At 38.8% G+C, this 21,681-nt stretch overlaps 1 protein-coding gene across 4 annotated transcripts in view; it reads right to left on the reverse strand.

Annotated features, from left to right (window-relative positions):
• Positions 1-918: 918 nt before the first annotated feature.
• Positions 919-21,681, reverse strand: part of LOC109916218 (lamina-associated polypeptide 2, isoforms beta/delta/epsilon/gamma-like) — a 23,377-nt gene continuing 2,614 nt past the window's right edge. The window contains exons 2-7 of one of the 4 annotated variants that reach the window (XM_048611947.1): positions 21,242-21,365; positions 17,997-18,122; positions 16,060-16,095; positions 12,217-12,296; positions 2,165-2,232; positions 919-2,035 (exon numbers count right to left, since the gene is read on the reverse strand). In XM_048611947.1, coding sequence (XP_048467904.1) covers positions 1,702-2,035; positions 2,165-2,232; positions 12,217-12,296; positions 16,060-16,095; positions 17,997-18,122; positions 21,242-21,320 — 723 coding nt within the window. In that variant the 5' untranslated portion in view covers positions 21,321-21,365 and the 3' untranslated portion in view covers positions 919-1,701. The remainder of the gene's footprint in view (positions 2,036-2,164; positions 2,233-12,216; positions 12,297-16,059; positions 16,096-17,996; positions 18,123-21,241; positions 21,366-21,681) is intronic. The other 3 variants (XM_048611948.1, XM_048611949.1, XM_048611950.1) reach the window with 3 other exon arrangements.

Here is a 21,681-nt window from a genome sequence, read left to right on the forward strand (position 1 = left end):
TCAGCTTCATACTGGAAGTTACTGAAAATTTACACTCAGGTCTCTTGATAACATTTGCAATGTGAATTTTCAACAGAGACATACAAAGCAAGCTTTATACAAGTCATACAATTTAGCATTGTAGGAATGGCATCAATTTTATCTTCTAAATAAAAACAAGATTTTCTAAAATTTACAAAACTATTGGAGGCTGGACTGTTCTCTTGCTAATATGCAATAGGCTCTATTTAACTTGAAGAGTTTGACAGACTGTTTTTGCTAGCTTTTTTTCCTATGTACACCCCACTGACAAAAATGTTGCCCCAAAGCATCTATTACTATGTAACCTGCTGTTACAAAGGACAAGTTTGCTTGTAAGCTGGGTAATTTGACAAGTTTGTTCCCTCCTTCAGATATAATGAAGATCAGAAATTCATATCTCTTTGCTCTGGCACAGAACATCAATTAATGCTGCATTACTATCCTTCCTACATATTTCTCATCTTTACTCACATATGTCAACAATGATCTATCCCAAGATTACAGATTTTCAAGCATTTATGTTAATACAATTACTCCAACAAGGGGTCTGACCACTGCCTGAACATGTACATCTAAATAAAATGGAATGGAGCAATGGGAATAAAGACAGCAACTTACAACCTAAGAAATAGAAACAATGTTTTCACTTTCCTATTACTTGATGACAACAGGCATTAAGCAACATGTTGAAAAGTAAAATCAGAGACTGAGCTGGGATCGTGCTACTCTTAAAAAGTGCAGCAAATGGAAGGCTCGCACTATGTGCACAAGTTATATGGTCAATAATAGATAAGTGAAGGGTATATACATTTCAGAAAAAAACTGATGAATTAAACCATGCAATAAATGTAACAAATTGATATACAAATAATTACAAAACAACATATGAAAATTGTATTATTCAATAGTTTAGCTGTTTATTTAATTGGGAGAACTGACTTCCAAGACATTTGAAATAAACCCAGTTAAAAAAATTCTACCAATAGATTTGACAAATTGTTTCAATTTGCTGGTTTAAAAAAAAACTTGAAATATTATTCTAAAGTTTTGATTATAATTTAACCCAGAACACTAAAAGAAATCACTACATGTTTAAGAGTACATAATAAGCCAGTAAATTATATATAGTCCTGTTGTCCCTAAATATGTCAGTTCCGAAAAGCTCAACATTTTCAAAATTCAAAGTTACATTTTATTTAAAAAGCCATTCTAGCCTCAAGGTTTTCCCTCTAGCCAAAATTAAATGACGAGACACCATGTTAGAAATTTGCAGTAATGTCTGCATATTAAATAGTACAATCTAAATTTGTTGTGGTGTGATTGGGACTGATACACAGTGAAATCACGAAGCAATCAAATTAGAAAATCTGTGGTTGTGGAGAATTGAGGGGAAATTTTATCGTTTCTTCTAATTCAGTTTGAATAAACTGGACAACACAGTTTGCTTGCACTATGAAGCTAATAGCGTACTCATAGGTTAAATTTGTTTGGGGGGCATGGGGGTGGGGAGGGCAGAGACATTAATGAGCTTTTCTTCACAATGCAACTGGCATATTTGGATATTATGACATAAACCTCAATTTGTTTAAAGCAGTAAAGTTCAACAATGCTTAACTACTTTATAAGCACTCAAATCTGAAACCATTTCTGTTTTGGCATGTGCACCTACTCTGGAGCCACCTACGAATCAACATCTGGTGTGGCTTGAGTATCCAGCTGTTCTGGCTGAGATGCTGCTTGGTTGCCTGCATTTGCCAGGAAGTATGCAAAAGGATTTTCTTGATTGCTTTCCATTGCTTGATAGACCAGGAACAGGATAAACAACACAATGATGAACAGCAGGATCTGAAGCCACACAGGTACAAGACGCTGTACTGGCTTTTTCTCTTTTGTAACCAAGTAGCTGCTTCTCTCCTTATAGTTGGGTCTCTCTGTTGCACGTGTCAGGAAATCATCATACTTGTACTGAATTGGTCGACCTGCTGCTCCTTTGATTGGTCGACGTCGTGTTGCACTGTACGCAGAAACAAAAATGTACAGGTAGATTTGTCAGTGGAGGAATTTCTTCACCCCCCACCATAACTCCCAAACTACTAGTATTTGAGGCCTTAAGACAAAATTAAAGATAGATAATGTATCTTACTTGATTCCCGAAGGAGAATTCATTTCATCAGGAAAGATCTGAGGCAACACATCTCCCATGTCCTTCGGCTGCAATTAAAGAATAGATCAGGTTTAAATACTGCTTGAATAATTGTGTTGTATGCAGCTGATGCAACAAGTTGAATATAAACCACAAAAATGCTTTCAGCTTTATATTCCCAATTGTATTCAGCTGTCTGCAAAAATAAATAGTGCACTTGTCATTTTACACCATGAAGATGAGAATTTAAAACTTTTAGTTCTAATACAGTAATACCTAACAAATACCAATATCTCAGCAATTATTCAATTGTGCCAATGACTGCAAATTAATTTTGCTAAACTCCAAATTCATTAAAATTAAACCATATGACAACCAGATCAAAATGAATAATTCTGTAATTATTCCATACAGAAATCTGACACAGTCTAGAGACAAATATCCTCTAATTTGCACTGTGCAACAATCTGAAAGATCCTGCACAGACTTTATATGCATGGCTGCTCAAAAGAATTTAAAGTGGCCATGCACTTGAACCAAGAGGTTACAGGGAATAGTGCCCAAAGGAAGCAATTTTAGTCGGCAAATTCCAAGGAGGAGAAGATAGCAGGCATTTACACCAGAGCAAACCTCGTCAACTATTCCCCACCAAAGTTGTTTACACCCCGCTGTAAACGCAGATTCACACAAAGCCACATTTCAGTGACAGGCATTTGCATGTTAAAGTTAGAAGACAGATATAGACAAGCCAACCCCACATGGATTTAGCTGTGAGACTGCCATTAGAATTGGCAATGAGAATATCCAAAGGTTTAATGTAATAATCTGTCGTAACTACAGAAAGTAATTTATAATTGCAACAGGATTTGTTTCTAGTAAAAGTAGGGGCAATTTTACATGAGGCATTTGGAAGTTTTATTTTTGTAGGGCAAATCTCATGGGTTGACTTTTTAATACAGTACAAAAAATGTTTTTCTGTAAGTACTCATTCTTGCTTGGGAACAGTTGCATAGTTCTGGAATTCTTCTAGTATCTTGCTAAATGGATACACAGTATTGTGAAATTAGTCATTCATCACAGCAGGCTAAGCAACTACAAAAGAACATTAGCGCAGTTATCAGAACAGTCGAGAATCAAGGGCAGCTGTCCGGCTGATCTAATAATTCTATCTCTACTTTCCTGCCATGTCTCCATAACACTTAGTTTCCTTATTGATTAAAAATGCCTCTCAGCTTTGAACAGCTTTAACAACCTACCCTTCACAGCTCTCAGTGACAAAATACATTCCAGATTCACTACCCTCAGAAGAAATTCCTTCTCATCTCTGTCCTAACAGGGAAACATCTTACTCCGAGATCATGCCCTCTGGTTCTCGACTCTCCCAAAAGGAGAAACAACCTCTGCACATTTTTTTTTTTTTTAAGTCATTCATGGCTAGGCAGCATTTATTGCCAATCCCTAACTGCCCAGAGGGCAGTTAAGAGTCAATCACATTGCTGTGGGTCTGGAGCCACATGTAGTCCAGACCAGGTAAGGATGGCAGTTTCCTTCCCTAAAGGACATTAGTGAACCAGATGGGTTTTTCCAGACAATCAACAATGGATTCATGGTCATCACTGGACCCCTAATTCTAGATATTTATTGAATTCAAATTCCACCACCTGCCGTGGTGGGATTCGAACCCGGGTCTCCAGAACATTATCTGGGTCTCTGGATTAACAGTCCATTGATAATACCACTGGGCCATCGCCTCCCCTGAGGCCATCAACTCCATCAAGCTGCCAAAGAAACTTTTCTGTTTCAATAAGCTCACTTCTCATTCTTATAAACTCCAATGAATAGATCATAGATCACAGAATCCCTACAGTGTGGAAACAGGACCTTTGGCCCAACAAGTCCACACCCACCCTCAAAGCATCCCACCCAGACCCATCCCCCTATAACCCACCTAATCCACACATCCCTGAACACTGAGCAATTTCGCATGACCAATTCACCTAACCTGCAAATCTTTGGACTGTGGGAGGAAAATGGAGCACCCGGAGGAAACTCACGCAGACACAGGGAGAATGTGCAAACTCCACACAGACAGTCACCCGGATGTGGAATTGAACCCGGGTTCCTGGTGCTGGGAGGCAGCAGTACTAACCACTGAGCCACCGTGCTGCCCCAAGGCCAATTATGGACACTTTGGCTCCGAAATTAACAACCAATACACTGCTAGGCACAGACAGGGATCGAAGTCACGATCTTCGGTTTACGAGACCAACACCTTCTACTGAGCCACCAGGCTGAACTTTCTTAACCTCTCCTCTTAAGAAAATCCCTCCACAACCAGAACCATTCTAGTGAAGCTTTTTCTTGATTGTTTGCAATACTCGTATATCTTTTGTTAGATAAGGGGACCAAAACTGTTCAAATGTTCCAGTTGTCTGAGTGTTCTCGAATGAATGAATAGGAATGGAATCTTTCTATTTGTAGATGCATTTTCGCCTACTACATCTGTCATTACTCTGGACGTTATCCACTTCCCTGATCTTTATCCATAGTCCTGCTGATTTCTACTTTACAAGTATATATCCAATTCTCTTTCAAATTATTACTGAATCTACTTTCACTACGCTATTAGGAAGTGCATTCCAACCAAGACAACTTCCTATTGTTAAGAGAAAACAAATCTCATTTCCTCTCAGGGATTTTTGCCACTAGTCTTAAATCTGTTTGCTCGGTGTTACTGATCCTTCTGCCAGTGGGAATAGTTTATAAAACCAATTTAGTCTACTTTTGAACAGCCCTATTAAATCCCTCCTCCTTCAACCTTTTCTGCTCTTAGTTGTACAGGGAAGGAGTTAAGAATGAGGGAGTGCACGTATGTCTACAGGAGAATTTAACAAGAAAAAAATTTGAAACTACAGCACTGGGGAAAGCGAAGAGACACGTCAGTAAGAACATGGATGAAATGGACAGTTTTGGATATGTTGCAAGATAAGATTTAGCCAAGGTGAAGTTTATGGAGATGAAATAAGAACATAATAAATTAATACTAGAAATCAAACTGGGGAACTTGTTTTGTGGTTTGGCAGTACAGCAGTTTGTACTTTTACTCACATTTGAATAATACCATAGTAGTTATTTACAAATGCTAAGAATATGAAAAAAAAACATACATCGCATGGTGCATCCAAAGGAAGAAACAATATACTCTTCATATATAAAAATAGTAATTCTATTTAGCAATTAGTTTTATACAAGATTAATTTAAAATTAAATTAAAAGTAAATTAAACAATAGGACAAAACTAAGTTTTAAACACACTGCCTGAAGACAATGACTAGGGAGGAATCAATACTCCAGTGATGATTGTTGACTGCAAACTATGTATGGGCTCTCTTGTAAGTTACTTTCTCAGAAGATACTGAACAATGTTGTATTTCCTCTGCTTATCAATGGTTGCGAGAACTACAACATGTACCTGAACCCGACAGTCTTTTCCATTCAAATATTAAAACCAACATTTACATACAAACATTATTCAAAAGCACAAAGCTGCAGTGAGACTGTGGTTCATGTGTTGGCTAACTGCTCTTTATCAAGCATGAGATGACAAATTGCTGGACTAAAACATGCTTCAATGTAATGTGAATTAGAACATGAGAAGAATAAGACAGCTCAGGAACATAACACAACACTAGTATTTTAAAACTGCTTTCCATACTTGCAAGGAGCATAATTCACACAAAAACAGGAACATTCCTACTTTGTTTCAAGTCATGCAATATTACATTAGACTATTAGAAACATAAGACAGCTCTGGCAGCAAGGGATAGACAAAGGAGAATTATTAAGACAGTCATAGAGATGTATAGAACAGAAAAAGGCCCTTCAGTCCACTGCATCTGTGCAAGTCAAAAACTATTCTAATCTCATTTTCTAGCAGTTGGTGCCACACCCTTATATGCCTTGATTAAGAAAGACAGAAAAGAAAAATGGCCTAGTTCTGTATTAGCTCTATGCAAAGTAAGTTTGGGAAAATAAATAAGAATCATCTAAAGAATGTAACAATTACGATTTGAGTTTGAGTTTATCTTTGTACCTCTTGCTTCATTTTTTCTTGTCTTACAAAAAAAAATGCTTTCGTTCGCAGATTTACCATAGAGCTGATTAATAGGATACAGTTTTAGCTCCCAGACTGCTGAGAGAACTTCCAATTTTTCAAAATCTTTCTCATTCACTGATCCATAAAGTGAATTGTAGATTCTATTTTAGCATCCTCACAGCAAAAGTTATTACGCATTTAATACAGTTGAGATATAATTAAGACAAAGTGTCATTCTGGTCATTAAACTAGGAGGAGTTGGAACATCATGTGGAGGTTGTACAGGACGTTGGTGAGGCTTCTTCTGGTGGCCCTGCTATAGGAAGGATATTATTAAATTGGAGAGAGTTCAGAAGAGATTTATCAGGATGCTGCCAGGACTAGAGGGTTTGAGTTATAAAAATAGGCTGGGACCTTTTCAGTGGAGTACAGGATGTTGATGGGTGACCTTATACAGGTTTATAAAATCATGAGGGGCATAGATAAGGTGAATAACAAGGTTCTTTTCCCTAGGGTGGGAGAGTTCAAAATTAGGGGGCAGAGGAGAAAATTTTAGAAAAAGACGAGGGGCAACTTTTTTTTCCCCTTACACAGAGTGTGGTTCATTTGTGGAATTAACTGCCAGAGGAAGTGGTGCATGCAGGTACAGTTACAACATTTAAAAGACATTTGGGCGGCACAGTGGCTCAGTGGTTAGCACTGCTGCCTCACAGCACTAGGAACCCGGGTTTGATTTCAGCCTCGGGCAACTGTCTGCGTGGAGTTTGCACGTTCTCCCTGTGTCTGCATGGGATTTCTCTGGGTGCTCCCGTTTCCTCCCACAGTCCAAAGATGTGCAGGCTAGGTGGATTGGCCATGCTGAATTCCCCATAGTGTTCAGGGATGTGTAGATTAGGTGGGTAATAGGGGGATGGGTCTGGGTAGGATGTCCGAGGGTCAATGTGAACTTGTTGGGCCGAAGGGCCTGTTTCCACACTGTAGGGATTCTATGATTCTAAATCATTTGGATAAGTACATGGATAGGGAAGGGTTAGAGGGATATGGGCCAAATGCAAGCGAGACTAGGTTAGTTTGGGAACATGGTTGGCGTGGACTAGTTGGACTTAACGGTTTGCTTCCATGCTGTATTACTGTGGATTCACATCTTGAATGAACTGATTAACTGGTGAATATTATATTCAAAACTGTGCTGCTGATATTAGTTGTATCGTAAGAGTGTTTGTAATTTTAAAAAAACTTTCCTTCATTGCAATTGTAAGGAATTTGCAGCATAGCAAGAGGCATTTGGCCCAACTAGTCTTTACTAGCATTAATGTTTCAGAAAAATCCCCTCCTTTCATCTATTCCTTTCAGCATAACCTTCTATTACTAGGTCTAAACAATAATCTAGCCTTCCCTCAAGTACCTCTGCACTATTCACCCTTGAAGTTACAACTTCCAATTTCTAATCATCTTTGAATGAAGATGTTTCTTTACTTCTCATTGAAATTAGTAGAGATTTGGAGTTCAATCTACTCTTTATGTTTGTCCCACATCAACGTGATAATTTAAAATAATACTGTTAGATCACTCAGTTAAAAATCCTCAGTATGTTCAGCCTCTCTAACGTCTTTTAGGGAAGAGCTCCGTCATCCTTATCTAATTTGGCCTAATGAGTCTCCAGATTCACAGCAATGTGGTTGACTCTAAAGTGCCCTCTGAACTAGCCTAGCAAGCCATTCAGTATCAAAACTGCAACAAAGTCTACAGAAAGAAATGAAAGCAGACAGCTCACCTTTGAACATAACATCAAACACAACCTTATTGACCATGCAAAGCCCCACCAAAAAGGTGGCTTTTTGGAAGAAGCACTGATGGTGGCAAGGGCACAGTATGTACTCTGGGTCAGGGACTTTGGTGCTCATCAGAAGGAGTTGCTCAATAGCCCCATTACTGGTCAAGCTGCCTGAGGTCTAATGAGCATAGCTGCAGCATGTGCTGAGGGAACCAGTAAGAGGGAAACTGCATCTGTCCATGACAGTATTTGTAGGAGTAACCACTACACATTCTTGTAGGGGAAGTTCCGCATTCACTTTTAGGATGCCTACCATTCTGTTGTGTGGTTGCGATAAATGGCACAGATTTCAAATGGATTACAACTCAAAACTTGGCATCTATGACATACTGTGGGACATCAACAGTAGCAAAATTGTATTCACCCACAATCTGTAACCTTATGAGTTGACATATCCCTCACTTGGCCATCAAGCCAAGGTATCGACTCTTGTTTATTGAAGAGTGCAGGAGGGCATGCCAGGAACAACACCAGGCATTCTTAAAAATAAGATGCCAACCTGGTGAAGCTACAACACAGGACTACTGCATACCAAACAAGCCTTAGATACTCAGGGCTAAACAATTCTACAACCAAAGGATCAGATTTCACTTCTATAGTTTTGCCATATCCATTCGTGAATAGCAATGAACAATTAAACAATTAATAGGAAAAGTCTAATACATCATTGCAAAAAACAAAACTGATGCACTTACATCCACCTTCAGCTAGAAGCACCAAATGTATGATCCATCTTGGCCACTGCCTGAAGCCCTCAACATCAATCTTCTAATGATTTGATTCACTCCACGTGGCATCAAGAAGAAGTAGGTGAAAGCACCGCATACTGCAGAGTAGTGGGTGCTGACAATATTTTGACAATAATAATGAAGGCAAGTGCTCCAGAGCAAGTTGTTCCAGTATAGCTACAACACTAGCTCTGCCTAGCAATGTATAAAATTACCCAGTTATGTCCAGTCCATTAAAAGCCGGACAAGTCCAATCTGGTCAACTGACTGTTCTATTGGTCCACTCTAGATATTTCAGCAAAATGATGGAAGGGGTCATCAAAGTTACTATCAGGCAGCACTTAAATTACTTGTTCATTAACACTCAGTTTGGGTTCTGCTGAACTCAGAAGCTCATTACAGCCTTGGTACAAATGGACAAAAGAAAAGAGCTAAACTTTTCAGAGAAGAGATGAAATTGACTACTCTTGGCATCAAGACTGCATTTGAATGAGTATGTCACGAAGGTGTCCCAGCAAAACTGGAATCAATGAGAATTTGGGGAAAAACTCTCTATGTTAGAGGCATACCTAGCACAAAGGAAGATAATTGTGGTTATTGGAGTTCAATCATCACAGACGCATTTCAGGACATCGTTGCAGGAATTCCTCAAGTTAAATATTTTGACGCAACCTGTTCAGATAGGTTATGAGCTGACAGTACTTGACCTCAGGCCTTTTGGGTCAGAGGTAGGGAAAACACCACTGCACCACTAGAGCCCCAAAATTCCTCAGGTTAGATAATTCTAATCAACCTGTTCAAAGGTGTTACTTCAGACCTCTGTAGCAGACGGGACTTGAACGGGGGCCGTCTGGTTCAGAGGTAGGAACACTAATCGCCAGATTCAAAAGCCCAAGCTCCTCAAGTTTTTTTACCCCTAAGTTCCTTACTTTACTATCCTAGGCAAACCATCTTCAGCTGCTTAAATAAACAACCTTCTCCTCCATCATGATGTCAGAAGTGGGGATGCTTGCCAACGATTGTGTAAATCTAAGCACCATTTCCGATTCTTCGGATGCTGTAGCACTTCATGTTCAAATGCAGCAAGACACGGACAACGTCTAGGATTGGGCTCATCAATTTAAAGTAACATTTGCACCACAGTGCTGGGTGGTGACCAATGCCAATGAAAGCGAATCTAACAAACACCCATGACATTCAATGGCATGACTTGAACCAAATCGCTTGCTATCAACATCCTGCAGGTTATCACTGTGAACTGGCCATATAAATACTATGGCTACAAGAGGTCAGACACTAGGAATTTTGCAGTAAGTAACATCTCCTGTCTCTCCAAAGCCTGTTAAATCAAAATACAAGGAACAAATTGGAAGTGTGATGGAATATTTCTGACTTGTCTGGCACTACATCCATCACCTTTAACATTTACTTCCTTCAGCACTGACGCTCAACGGGTAGCAGTACGTATCATCTAGAAGATGCACCACGGAAATCATCAAGCCTCCACTGCCAGTACCTTCCAAACTCATAATCCCTACCACCTAGAAGGAAAAGGACAGCAAATGCCAGGAACACCACCACCTGCAAGCTCCCCTCCAAACCATACATAATCTTGACTTGGATATTGCTACTGTTTCTTTTTACTGTGACAATGAGACAAGGAATGTTAAAAAGACAAGCTTTAAGGCTTTGTGCCTAAATGCATGGAATATTCAAAATAAAAAAAAGTGTATAAATTAATTACGCAAATAAATGTAAAAGGTATGCCATAGTTGGGATTATGGAGACATGGCTGCAGGGTGACCAGGGATAGAAATTGAACATTCAGAGGTCAGGGTTTAGGAAGGATAGACAAAAAGGAAAAGGCAGCGGAGTTGTTTTACTGGTTAAGGAGGATAGAAACACAATATGGAGGAAAGATATTAGCTCAGACAATGTAGAATCTGTCTGGGTAGAATTGAGAAATACCAAGGGGCAAAGCAATTAGTAGGGTTAGTATACATACTACCAAACTATAGTGGTGATGTTGGCAATAGTATTAAATAGGGAACCAAAAATGCATGCAGTAAAGGAACATCTGTAATTACAGGTGACTTTAATCTGTATATAGAATGGGTAAATAAAATTAGCCATAAAACCGTAGAAGTGGAATTTCCAGAGCGTATGACAGATGGTTTTTCTGGACCAATATGCTGTGAAACCAAATCAGAGAATGGGCCGTCTTGGAGAGAAAGGAATAACTGGTAATATAGTTGTGACAGAGCCCTTAAGGATGAGTGACTAAAATATGATGGTGTTCTTCATCAAGATGGAGAGTAATATAGTTGAATCTGAGAGTAGGGTCCTGAATCTTAATAAGGAAAACTACAATGGTATGAGGTGCAAGTTGGCCATGATGGATTGAGAAATTTTACTGAAATGAATGACAGTGCATAGGCAATGGCAAACATTCAAAGGAGTGAATGGGTGAGCTACAAAATACTGTTTATTCCTGTTTGGCACAGGAGTCCAAAGAGAACAGTGGCCAAACCATGCCTTACGAGGGAAGTTACAGACAGTATTCTATGCCAAAAACAGGACATACAAGTTGGCAAAAGAAAAGACCCAAGAATTGGGAACAGTTTAAAGGCAGCAAAGGAATAAGGTTTGATATGCATTCAAAATTACTTCATTGTTCTCATTTCGCTTCCTGAAGAAATGAAATCCAATGTTTGGATCTATAAAATTTCTTCAACATCATTGCTTTTAGTGATTTATGTACCTGTATCCCTGAAGTCCATTGCCTCATTTAAGAGATATTTTGCAAGCAATACATAGCATTCTAATAATTCTGCTTAAGTTAAAAACTTGCACTTCAGTATGTCGAATTTGTCAATTGCTCAATTATTCTGCAAGTTTATTTTATATTTCGATGTAGTTTTTATTATTTGCAATTCAATTTGATATCATCTTCAAATTTTGAGATCGTATTTCGATTCCAGCCCAAATTATTTACAAGTGCAAACGTCAGCAGTTCAAATGGAACACCAGGTCCCACCTTTTGCCACTGTGAAACCAATACTGATTCCTACTCAGCTTTCTACAGAACAAAAAACAAATCAGCTACTTGTTGTCTGACTCCATATTCTCTGACCTAAGCACAATGAATCTATCATGTGATACTTATGATCAAAAGTGAAAAAGTGTACCTAAATAGTATATTAAAATGATACAAATATTCAATTATCTGGGTTTGTAGTCAAAAACATTTTCTCACTTCTGCTTCCATGGTAGGAGTGGTCCTTTTCAGAATTGTATTCAGATTGAAATGACTAGCCAAGTGGAAAGAATCTTTTTGTGACCTGATCACATGACCAGTTATATTTCTGAACCACAACTATATGGGCATCATTACCTGGGTTAGCTCCAATTTGCTTGTACTACTTACAGCTGTTGCAGTGACTTTACTTGTGCTTTGTCTTTGATTTGAAGAATCTAAAGAGAAATACAGTGATAACATGATTACTACAGCTTCCTGAATTTGAAGTACAACCAGAACATAATTGGGGATTATGCAAATGCTAAGGGCATTAGTAATACCATTCTAGGTGACAATTTTATCATTCAAGATCAGTAGATGTGTCATTCATCCCAGGTCCATTCTGCATTATGTTATGATTTGGAAGACTGCAACCATGATCAATGAACAACTTTGCTTTTTAAAGTCATGGTTCCATTAATGATGCCTTTGAGATATTAGAGTCCAAAACTTTAATGCAATCTTTTAGTGAAAACTCCCGTAACAGATGCTGCAGGACAAGGAAGCTTAAAAATGAGTTAGACAAAAGGCTGGGATCAGTTAAAAGGTATTAGGTACCACTTTATTAGGGATTGCTTTAGTAATTCAAAAGCAATACAATTCATTTAAGAGCAGTGACAAAATTATCTTACAAGTAATATTGACTATCTTGATTTTGTAATTCCAAAATTCTAACAAGGTGAACATGATCTCTAGTACAGATCATATTTAGGGGTCTAAATTTGCATATGTTGCACAGAATTCATCCGAGAATGAAAAATGAGTCTGTGGAATTCAATGTGGAAGACACAAATAACATGCCGAAAACTAACGGCAAGAAGGTTATAGCAGGCAAGGACCTAGAAACTATCATTATCACTAAGGAGGCAGTGCAGGGCAAGCTAATGGGGCTAAAGGTAGACAAGTCTTCTGGCCCTGATGAAATGCATCCCAGCGTACTAAAAGAGGTGATGGGGGAAAATAGCAAATGCACTAGTAATTATTTACCAAAATTCACTGGACTCTGGGGTGGTTCCCACAGATTGGAAAACAGCCAATGTAACGCCACTGTTTAAAAAAGGAAGTAGACAAAAAGCAGGTAACAACAGGCCAGTTAGCTTAACTTTGGTAGTGGGGAAAATGCTTGAATCTATCATTAAGGAAGAAATAGCAAAACATCTGGATAAATTGTCCCATTGGGAACACCCAGCATGCGTTCATGAAGGGTAGGTCATGTTTAACTAATTTGGTGGAATTCTTTGAGGACATTACTTGTTTGGTGGACAATGGGGAACCTGTGGATGTGGTGTATCTGGATTTCCAGAAGGCATTTGACAAGGTGCCACACCAAAGGCTGCTACATAAGATAAAGTTCCACGGTATTACAGGTAATGTATTGGCATGGATAGAGGATTGGTTGACCAGTAGAAAGCAAAGAGTAGGGGTAAATGGGTGTTTTTCTGGTTGGCGGTCAGTGGCTAGTGGTGTGCCTCAGGGATCAGTCTTGGGACCGCAATTGTTTACAATTTACATAGATGATTTGGAGTTGGGGACTAAGTGTGGTGTGTCAAAATTTGCAGATGACACTAAGATGAGTGGTAGAGCAAAGTATGCAGAAGACGCAAAGTCTGCAGAGGGATATAGATAGTCTAAGTGAGTGGGCAAAGGTCTGGCAGATGGAGTCCAATGTTGATAAGTGCGAGGTCATCCATTTTGGTAGGAATAACAGGAAAATGGACTATGTTTTAAATGGTAAAAAATTGAAGCACGCTGCTGTGCAGAGGGACTTGGGTGTCGTTGTGCATGAATCGCTAAAAGTAGGATTGCAGGTGCAGCAGGTAATTAAAAAGGCAAATGGAATTTTGTCTGCCATTGCTAGAGGGATGGAGTTTAAAAACAGGAAGGCTATGCTGCAGCTGTATAGAGTCCTGGTGAGGCCACACCTGGAGTACTATATGCAGTTTTGGTCTCCTTACTTGAGATATATTGGCACTGGAGGGGGTGCAGAGGAGATTCACTCAGCTGATTCCAGAGTTGAGAGGGTTGGATTATGAGGAGAGGCCGAGTAGACTGGGATTATACTCATTGGAATTCAGAAGAATGAGGGGAGATCTTATAGAAACATATAAGATTGTGAAGGGAATAGATAGGGTGGAGGCAGGGAGGTTGTTTCCGCTAGCAAGTGAAACTAGGACTAGAGGGCAGAGGGCATCGCCTCAAAATAAAGGGAAGCAGATGTAGGACTGAGGTCAGGAGGAACTTCTTCACCCAAAGGGTTGTGAAATCTGTGGAATTCCCTGCCCAGTGAAGTGGTTGAAGCTACCTCGTTGAATGTGTTTAAGGCAAGGCTAGATAAATTTTTGAACAGTAAAGGAATTAAGGGTTATGGCGAGTGGGCGGGTAAGTGGAGCTGAGTCTCAAAGAGATCAGCCATGATCTTATTAAATGGCGGGGCAGGCTCGAGGGGCCAGATGGCCTACTCCTGCTCCTAGTTCTTATGTTCTTAATGTTTAGCTTGCTACATTAAATGGTCATAATCGAATGACAAGACAGTAATGTTTCATATATGGAAATATCATGCTATTTCTTTTGTGTTTTTCATATACAAAGCGTATTAGTGCAAAGGTATGGGTTAACACGTGCAGACAGTCTATCTCCCAGACTCCATGAGTACTGGTCACCTGTGGAAAAAGGGAGAAACACAGACACACCCCTGACAGCTGGAATAATGGATCAGTGTCTACACTTGCAGATAAAAAACTAAAAACGTGTGACCTTCAAAAAGTTCTCACTAAGACTGTGTACTGCATTATTAGAAAATCTGCCCGTTATTCCAGTCAATGCTCATTGTTCTAAATTGTTTTATCTGTCTATATTTCTTCATTAAATTTGCATGGTAATTCCAATGAGTTGTTGAGTTATAGTATAAAACGATTCAGGGTAGAAAGGCAATTATTTTAGCTCTTTATGATTGAGGTAGTACTGCTTCCATGTCAGAATAATCACTTCTTTTCAATTTCCCTGCATTTTCTCCTACCTTTGTTATATTTGGATCTTTCCTATCCTAATATTCTACTGCATTTTCAGATGACAAACCATCAATCATCTCCCACCTGTATTGTCCAAAGGTGTCTGGAATCATCCAAAGATAAAAGGGCACAGTACATTCCTATTACTGGGATGCCAATGAAGGTATATTTATATGGAGGCTTCCTATGTTAGCCAATGTGTAGACTTAGAGAGAGAAGAGAAACTGACCAAAATGCTGCTTCTGGTGCCCTTCCATCTACTACTGGACATTTATTTACTAATGTTAAATGTGGGCAACATTGGGCTTAAGCTCTAACACTCACAATCATGGATTGATGACATCTTTTTGTACATGTGCAGTGTACTGGGAGTGCTCAAGAACCTGTACTTTGGCAAGGGGGGCAATAATTTTCATCATTGTTAAATACAGCTAGACCTTTAAAAACAAAAAAAAACCCAAAACCCACCCAGGAACATTTTTTTCCCCCCATTTTTCACAAGTTGGAAATTTAGCCAAAAATCTCAAGGAAAATGTATTATTTGAAGAATAACCTAGTAACTAATGAGTGAATATAGCAATTAGTTTATAGGCAGCTGCATCAATAGATTATAAAAGGCATTACTTTGCTCCTATCAGCAAATAGTTTCACCTCTGGAACAAAACAAGCTTTTGCATATCACTTCTGGAGACAGTCTGAACTGAGAGTCCCATACATCCGTTATTCTGAAACATCTAAATATACTTTCTTAGCATCACAGCTAGACAGTGCTGCAAATAAAACAGCAGACTCAATTTCCTACCTGAACAGACATATTGCAATTTAGGTTATGAAGTAATTAAATCCACACTGGGGCTACTATAAATCTTGCTACTTTTCTCAGGCAAATAAGAACACCTGATCTGCAACACAAAACCTAGTTTCCACTCACCAATTCTGGTGTGTGTGGAGCCCTCAGGAGGGAAGTCTGCAAAACAGAATTATACTTTTGTAAAGCATTCATTTGAAAAATAAACCATTTTAGAATAGGTGGGTCAGAAAATCTAGCTTGCATGAAATTGGACCCATTCAATAAATGATTGAAGCATACACTCTGGAATTCAAACCCATTGACAAAACGTGCAGGTACTATTGACCATTCTACAATTCCTATTCTGTTTAAATATAGCTGTAACTTAATTTTGAACACATGACTTGGAAGACAAATCTGGAAAGATTGAGAGGTATAATTTGAAATAGTATAAAAGTAAACAAAGAATCCCTTAAAGCTGCAGCTTTGTACACTTGCTAGATCTTCTGCGTACTACATGCTAGTTTGCAAAAGGGTATGGCTCTGCTATTGATCCTCATTCAATTCTGGTACCAATTGATCCGAATAGTTGAAACTTCAAGTTGCATAGAGATTAAGTGGAACAGTATAATATTGTTCTTTCACCTAGGAGGTCACAAACTAAATTATAATCTAGACCAATGCAACCACTCAAAAGACTGCAATGGTCCTAACTGTAATAAGCTTGTAAATGCTCAATTCTACTTGGAAACAATCCACGTAACAAATAATTGGTGCCAAGTGGTATGCAATGTCAGATTAAGACTTGTACGAGAAATAAAGGATGCCTTTTGTAGGGTGAAAATCAAAACGGACAACTTTATTTTACAACTAATCTGTTCTCTACACTAAGTCTCTTTTGTGGACAGCAGTTATCCAAGTTAAATGCGCAACCTAGCAATTTTTTTTCACCTGGATAATTATAAAATGCATTCCAAAATCATGTATTCAAATCTGTTTACATTACTGAAAGAACCACTAGTTAGCAGTATTATAAGACGTCGTTAAACTATTTTTCTGGTGAAATACACAATTCTAAACACAATCAAATGAAAATAGTTGTATAACTAGTGCTGGCTCAGGATAGATTTCATTGATTTATTAGGCTTTAATTTTAAAAAATTCTAAACAGAGACAGACACAGTCTATGAAGTTAATAACTTGAACTTTAAATCGAATAAACAATTTTTAGATCTGCAGTTAATCCAAATTGGTATGTGGGGTTTAGTGGTGTTGGTGATTGGAGCTGGGAATGGTTAATACCTAAGAGGACTGCACTAAGTTATAAAAAGACTATTAATAAACTTGAGGAACAGGGAAATAGTTGGCTAATTAAGTTCAATACAAGTGCGTTCTAACCAACCACTGTGGTGTAACAAAAGGCTCAAATGTAGGTTTTGCACAACTTCCCTAATTTTCCATTCTCTGTCTCTAGAACTATGTCTTAGTGTATAGTTTGTTTCTCTTTTTCTAAATTCATTCATGAGATGAAGGAGTTGTTGGCCATTTATTGTTTATCCCCAATTACTCAGTCAACCAGACTGCTGTGGGTCTGCAGTCTCATGTAAGCCAGACCAGGTAAGGACAGCAGTTTCCTTCCCGAAAGAGCATCAGTGAGGTCGATGGGATAATCAACAGTGGATTCATGGACATTGTTAGACCCTTAGAAAAATGCTTTTATTACTTACATATATTAATATGCCTTTGAAAACATAGAAGAGACTGAAAGAAATCAAATACAATTTGCTAGAAATACAAAGCAGCCCAGGAAGCGTCTGTTGAGAAAAAGAGGACTAATATTTTAGATCTATCACAAGTAGAAAATACTAATTCAGCTTCTATCACCCACAAATGTCACTTGACCAGGTAACATGTAATCTAAAAATGGGTAAACTTTTCTAATGTGACTGTTGCTTCTGTATATCTTGGGATTCTCTAATAACTCATGCTGACTTCTATCACCCACAAATGTCACTTGCCCTGTGGCATATTTCCAGCAATCACAGAATTCTCCTTTATGTTCAAAATAGTGACTTTACCATCTTCCTCTTCACTGTCTGAGTATTGGTCAACATCTCCAGTTCCATTTTGTTTGAGCGGAGGCACAGTAGGACCCTGTCCCATCAACTTCAGCAGTTTCTTCTCATAAATTGTCCTCGTAGTGGCTACATGTGGGGACAGAAGGCAGCAAGGTCAATAAAAAGGAACACAGGAAGATGATTATTAATTGGAAAAATCTGTGGAAGATTTGGAGCAAATTCAAGAAAAATGAACATATCCATTTTGAGTCAATCAAGTGTGGAAGGAAGAAAAATGAAAAAAGTCAAAGACAAAAAAAAAAGAAGTGTAGCGATAAAAAAGGCATTTTAGTTTTTTTAAAAACAAACAGTTTCAACTTCCACAAATAGCAACAACTGCAAAATGAGGAAATAAATTTCAAGGTCACCTGGCACTTCACAAGAGAGATTAAGAACTTAACATGTGGGTGAAATTACAGATATAAAATTAATTGCTAAATTATACAATCAAAAAATTGAGACGATTTCTACAGAAAGAGCAACAACAGTAACTGCCATTTATACACCTGACATTGTAAAGCACCCCAATTCGTTACACAGATCCTAAACCTGGCAGAACTTGACACTGAATGAAAGGAAGAAATATAAGAGCATGTGACCAACACTTGATGAAACAAAGATCTATGAATGCTAGAAAGCTGAAATGAAAACAGAAAGTGCTGCAGAAGCTCAGCAGATCCGGCAGCATCTGTGGAGAGAAACAGAGTTAACATTTCAAGTCCGGTGACCATACTTCAGAACTGATAGCATCTCGGAAAAAGTGGAATTTATCTTGATGACAGGAGGTTGTGGGGATGTTGGGGGGAGGAACTGAACTGATAAGTAGAGATGGAGAACAGAGACAGAGACAGACAATAGAGAGGGATAAGCAGACAAAGATTGTTGCCAGTAAGCCAGGGAAGACAAAAAGATAGATAGGTGACAATGAAAATAGTTTACTTATGCTGGGATTGTAATGGATATCAGCCTGTCCCCAGAAATGGAAATGAGAGATGTCAAGAAAAGGAAGGGGGAAGTTCGAGATGGACCTGGTGAGGGTGATCAAATATTAGGATCATAAGTGGCCACTTCCACCACTACCAGACACTTATTCTCCTCCCCTGCCTTGTCAACATTCCACAGGGACTGTTGCCTCTGGGACATAATGGTTACTCTCCCTCAACTCCCAACACCTCTCCGCACCCTCACGGTATCAACACATACGATTGCACAAGGTACAACACCTCCTCCTTCCTGATGAAGGCCCCAGATCCACCTTCTAGGTGAAGCAGCATTTACCTGCATTTCATTCAATCCAGCCTACTGCAATCGCTACTCACAAATGTAGTCTCTACATTGGGGAACTTGAAAACAGACTGGGTGACTGCTTTGCAGAACACTTATGTTCTGTCCGTAAAATGATCGAGTTTTCAGATGCCTGCCACTTCAATACACTAACATGCTCCCACGCCAACATTTCTGTCTCAAGCCTGCTGCAGTGTTCCTGCAAGGCTCAACATTAGCTGGAGGACCAATACATCTTCCATTTAGGTACCTCACAGCCTTCAGGACTCAACAGTTAGTTTATAATTTCAAAGCATTAACACCTTCTTCCTTATCTATTACCTAACCCCACAACCCCAGCTACTATTATGAAATGAGTTGATTTTTGTATAGTCAGCCTATTTTCAACTACTTATAGTCCTCACTATTACCAATCTAACTTCTCCTCTTCCCTGGCTGACTATCCACAATCCATTTGTTTGCCTACCTTTTTTTCGCCCTCTCTCTGGGCTCTACCTCCAACCATCCACTCATTCCTTTTTGCCCCATTCCTGCCATCATTAGCACAAAACCACCTGTTCTTAGCTGCTTCCAGTCCTGGAGAAGGGTCATTGGTCACAAAATGTTAATTGCGTTTTCCTTCCACAGTTGTGGCCAGGCCTGCTGAGTTTCTCCAGCAATTTGCTTGGTTTTGATCAAACAAAACAGATATGTTCAAGAATCGGCTCAAAAACTATGAGAGGTGGAGAGGTATGCCAGAGCCCAGGGTCTAGACAGCCAAAAGCACAATCATCTCAAAGGGAAAGAAACAGGAAATACACAAGTCACAGTTGCCAAAATTAACTGTTCTGAGTGCTGTACGGCTGAAGAAGTTTAGAAACAAGGGGATCACGGAGGGATTTTAACATATGAATGCAAATTTTAAAATTAAAACATTGGTATACTGGGAACCAACAGAGAGAGAGAAACAGGAAATTTTCAGCTGCTAATCAGGTTTGAAATTTGCTTGAAATGCTGTAGCATGTTTTAATTAAAACATTCCAATACACCAACAATCCATCTTAAATATAAACAGTAAGAGCTGGAAAAACCTGGGCAGCACCTGTGAAGAGTAAAACAAACTGAGTTACAGGTCAGATTTTCAAATAGGATTTTGGCCTGGTATAGGTTTCATTTCAAAAGTGAGGTCTTGAATGTTGTCTTGGGATGCCAATGCCTCCAAAACAGTTTTATCTGCTCACAGGAATGATGGGAGGGAATGGGATAGTTGTTCTGTGATAAATGAGTTATTTATTTAGGGGCTGTTTAAAAGCTTGCGAATGTAATTTTTACATGTTTTTTCTGGCAAACCTTAAAAACCTGTAGCACATTAGTGTAGGTACCTTAGCTTGTTGCTTTTGCTTTAGTTCATCGCTTGAATTCCTAAGGAACTGCCTACTTGTATCCTGAAGGCAGCTGCAGCTTCCATGTAGCTTCCACCCTCATGACACCTTTAACTGGATGTTGAGCTCACCTCCTCCAAGATAATGTCATTGGAACTTAACCCAGAATTCATCCCACTTTGAAAACATGATCCAATGTTTCAAGTCTGTGACTTTTTTAGCCTGTGACCTTTTGTCAGACAGTCTAAAAATGTTAGCACTGGCTCTCTCCTCACAGATGTTGCCAGACTGGCTGAGTGCTTCCATTATTTATTTCATATTTCCACATTCTCTGTATTTTGCTTTGCCACCATCTTGAAAGTTGCTCAAGCTGCAACATGAAATAGATTCTTTGCTGACTGAATTTTAAATTGAAATAGTTATTAGAACAAAAAGTAGACCTATTGAAATATACTAGTTTCCACTTTTACATACAGCTAGATATATCCCACTGTTTCTGCATTCAGAAATGAAGGCACTGATTGAGTAATGTAGAAAGAGAATCTTTAAATATGTACCTACCCACAATAGGGCCAGGTGTAACGCCATGTTTCATAAGCTGCTCTTTCAATTCTTCATTGCTCAGCTGTGTGACATCCATTTTATCTGTATGGTTTTCTTCAGCCTCTTTCAGTTTGGGCAGTTCCTTAGTTTCAAGGAAAACAAAAGATAAACAATGCTTAATAGCAATTGCAACAAAGGCTGCAGTATAACTAACCTTTAAAGTAATAGAGCACTAACTGGTCTTACGACACTAGCTGACAAGGTATGCCCAAGTGCAAAAAAAGCTTCTTACAATAGGATTATGTAAAAACACTAAGATTAACATGTTGTTACAAATCATATATTAACAAGGAAATAACTAGATACACAAGGGTTCATTAAGTAAGTAACAAAAACAAAGTTGCTGGAAAAGCTCAGCAGGTCTGGCAGCATCTGTGGAGGAGAAAACAGAGTTAACG

Source organism: Rhincodon typus, chromosome 25 (assembly GCF_021869965.1).
Source record: "Rhincodon typus isolate 14 chromosome 25, sRhiTyp1.1, whole genome shotgun sequence".
Lineage (NCBI taxonomy): Eukaryota > Metazoa > Chordata > Chondrichthyes > Orectolobiformes > Rhincodontidae > Rhincodon > Rhincodon typus.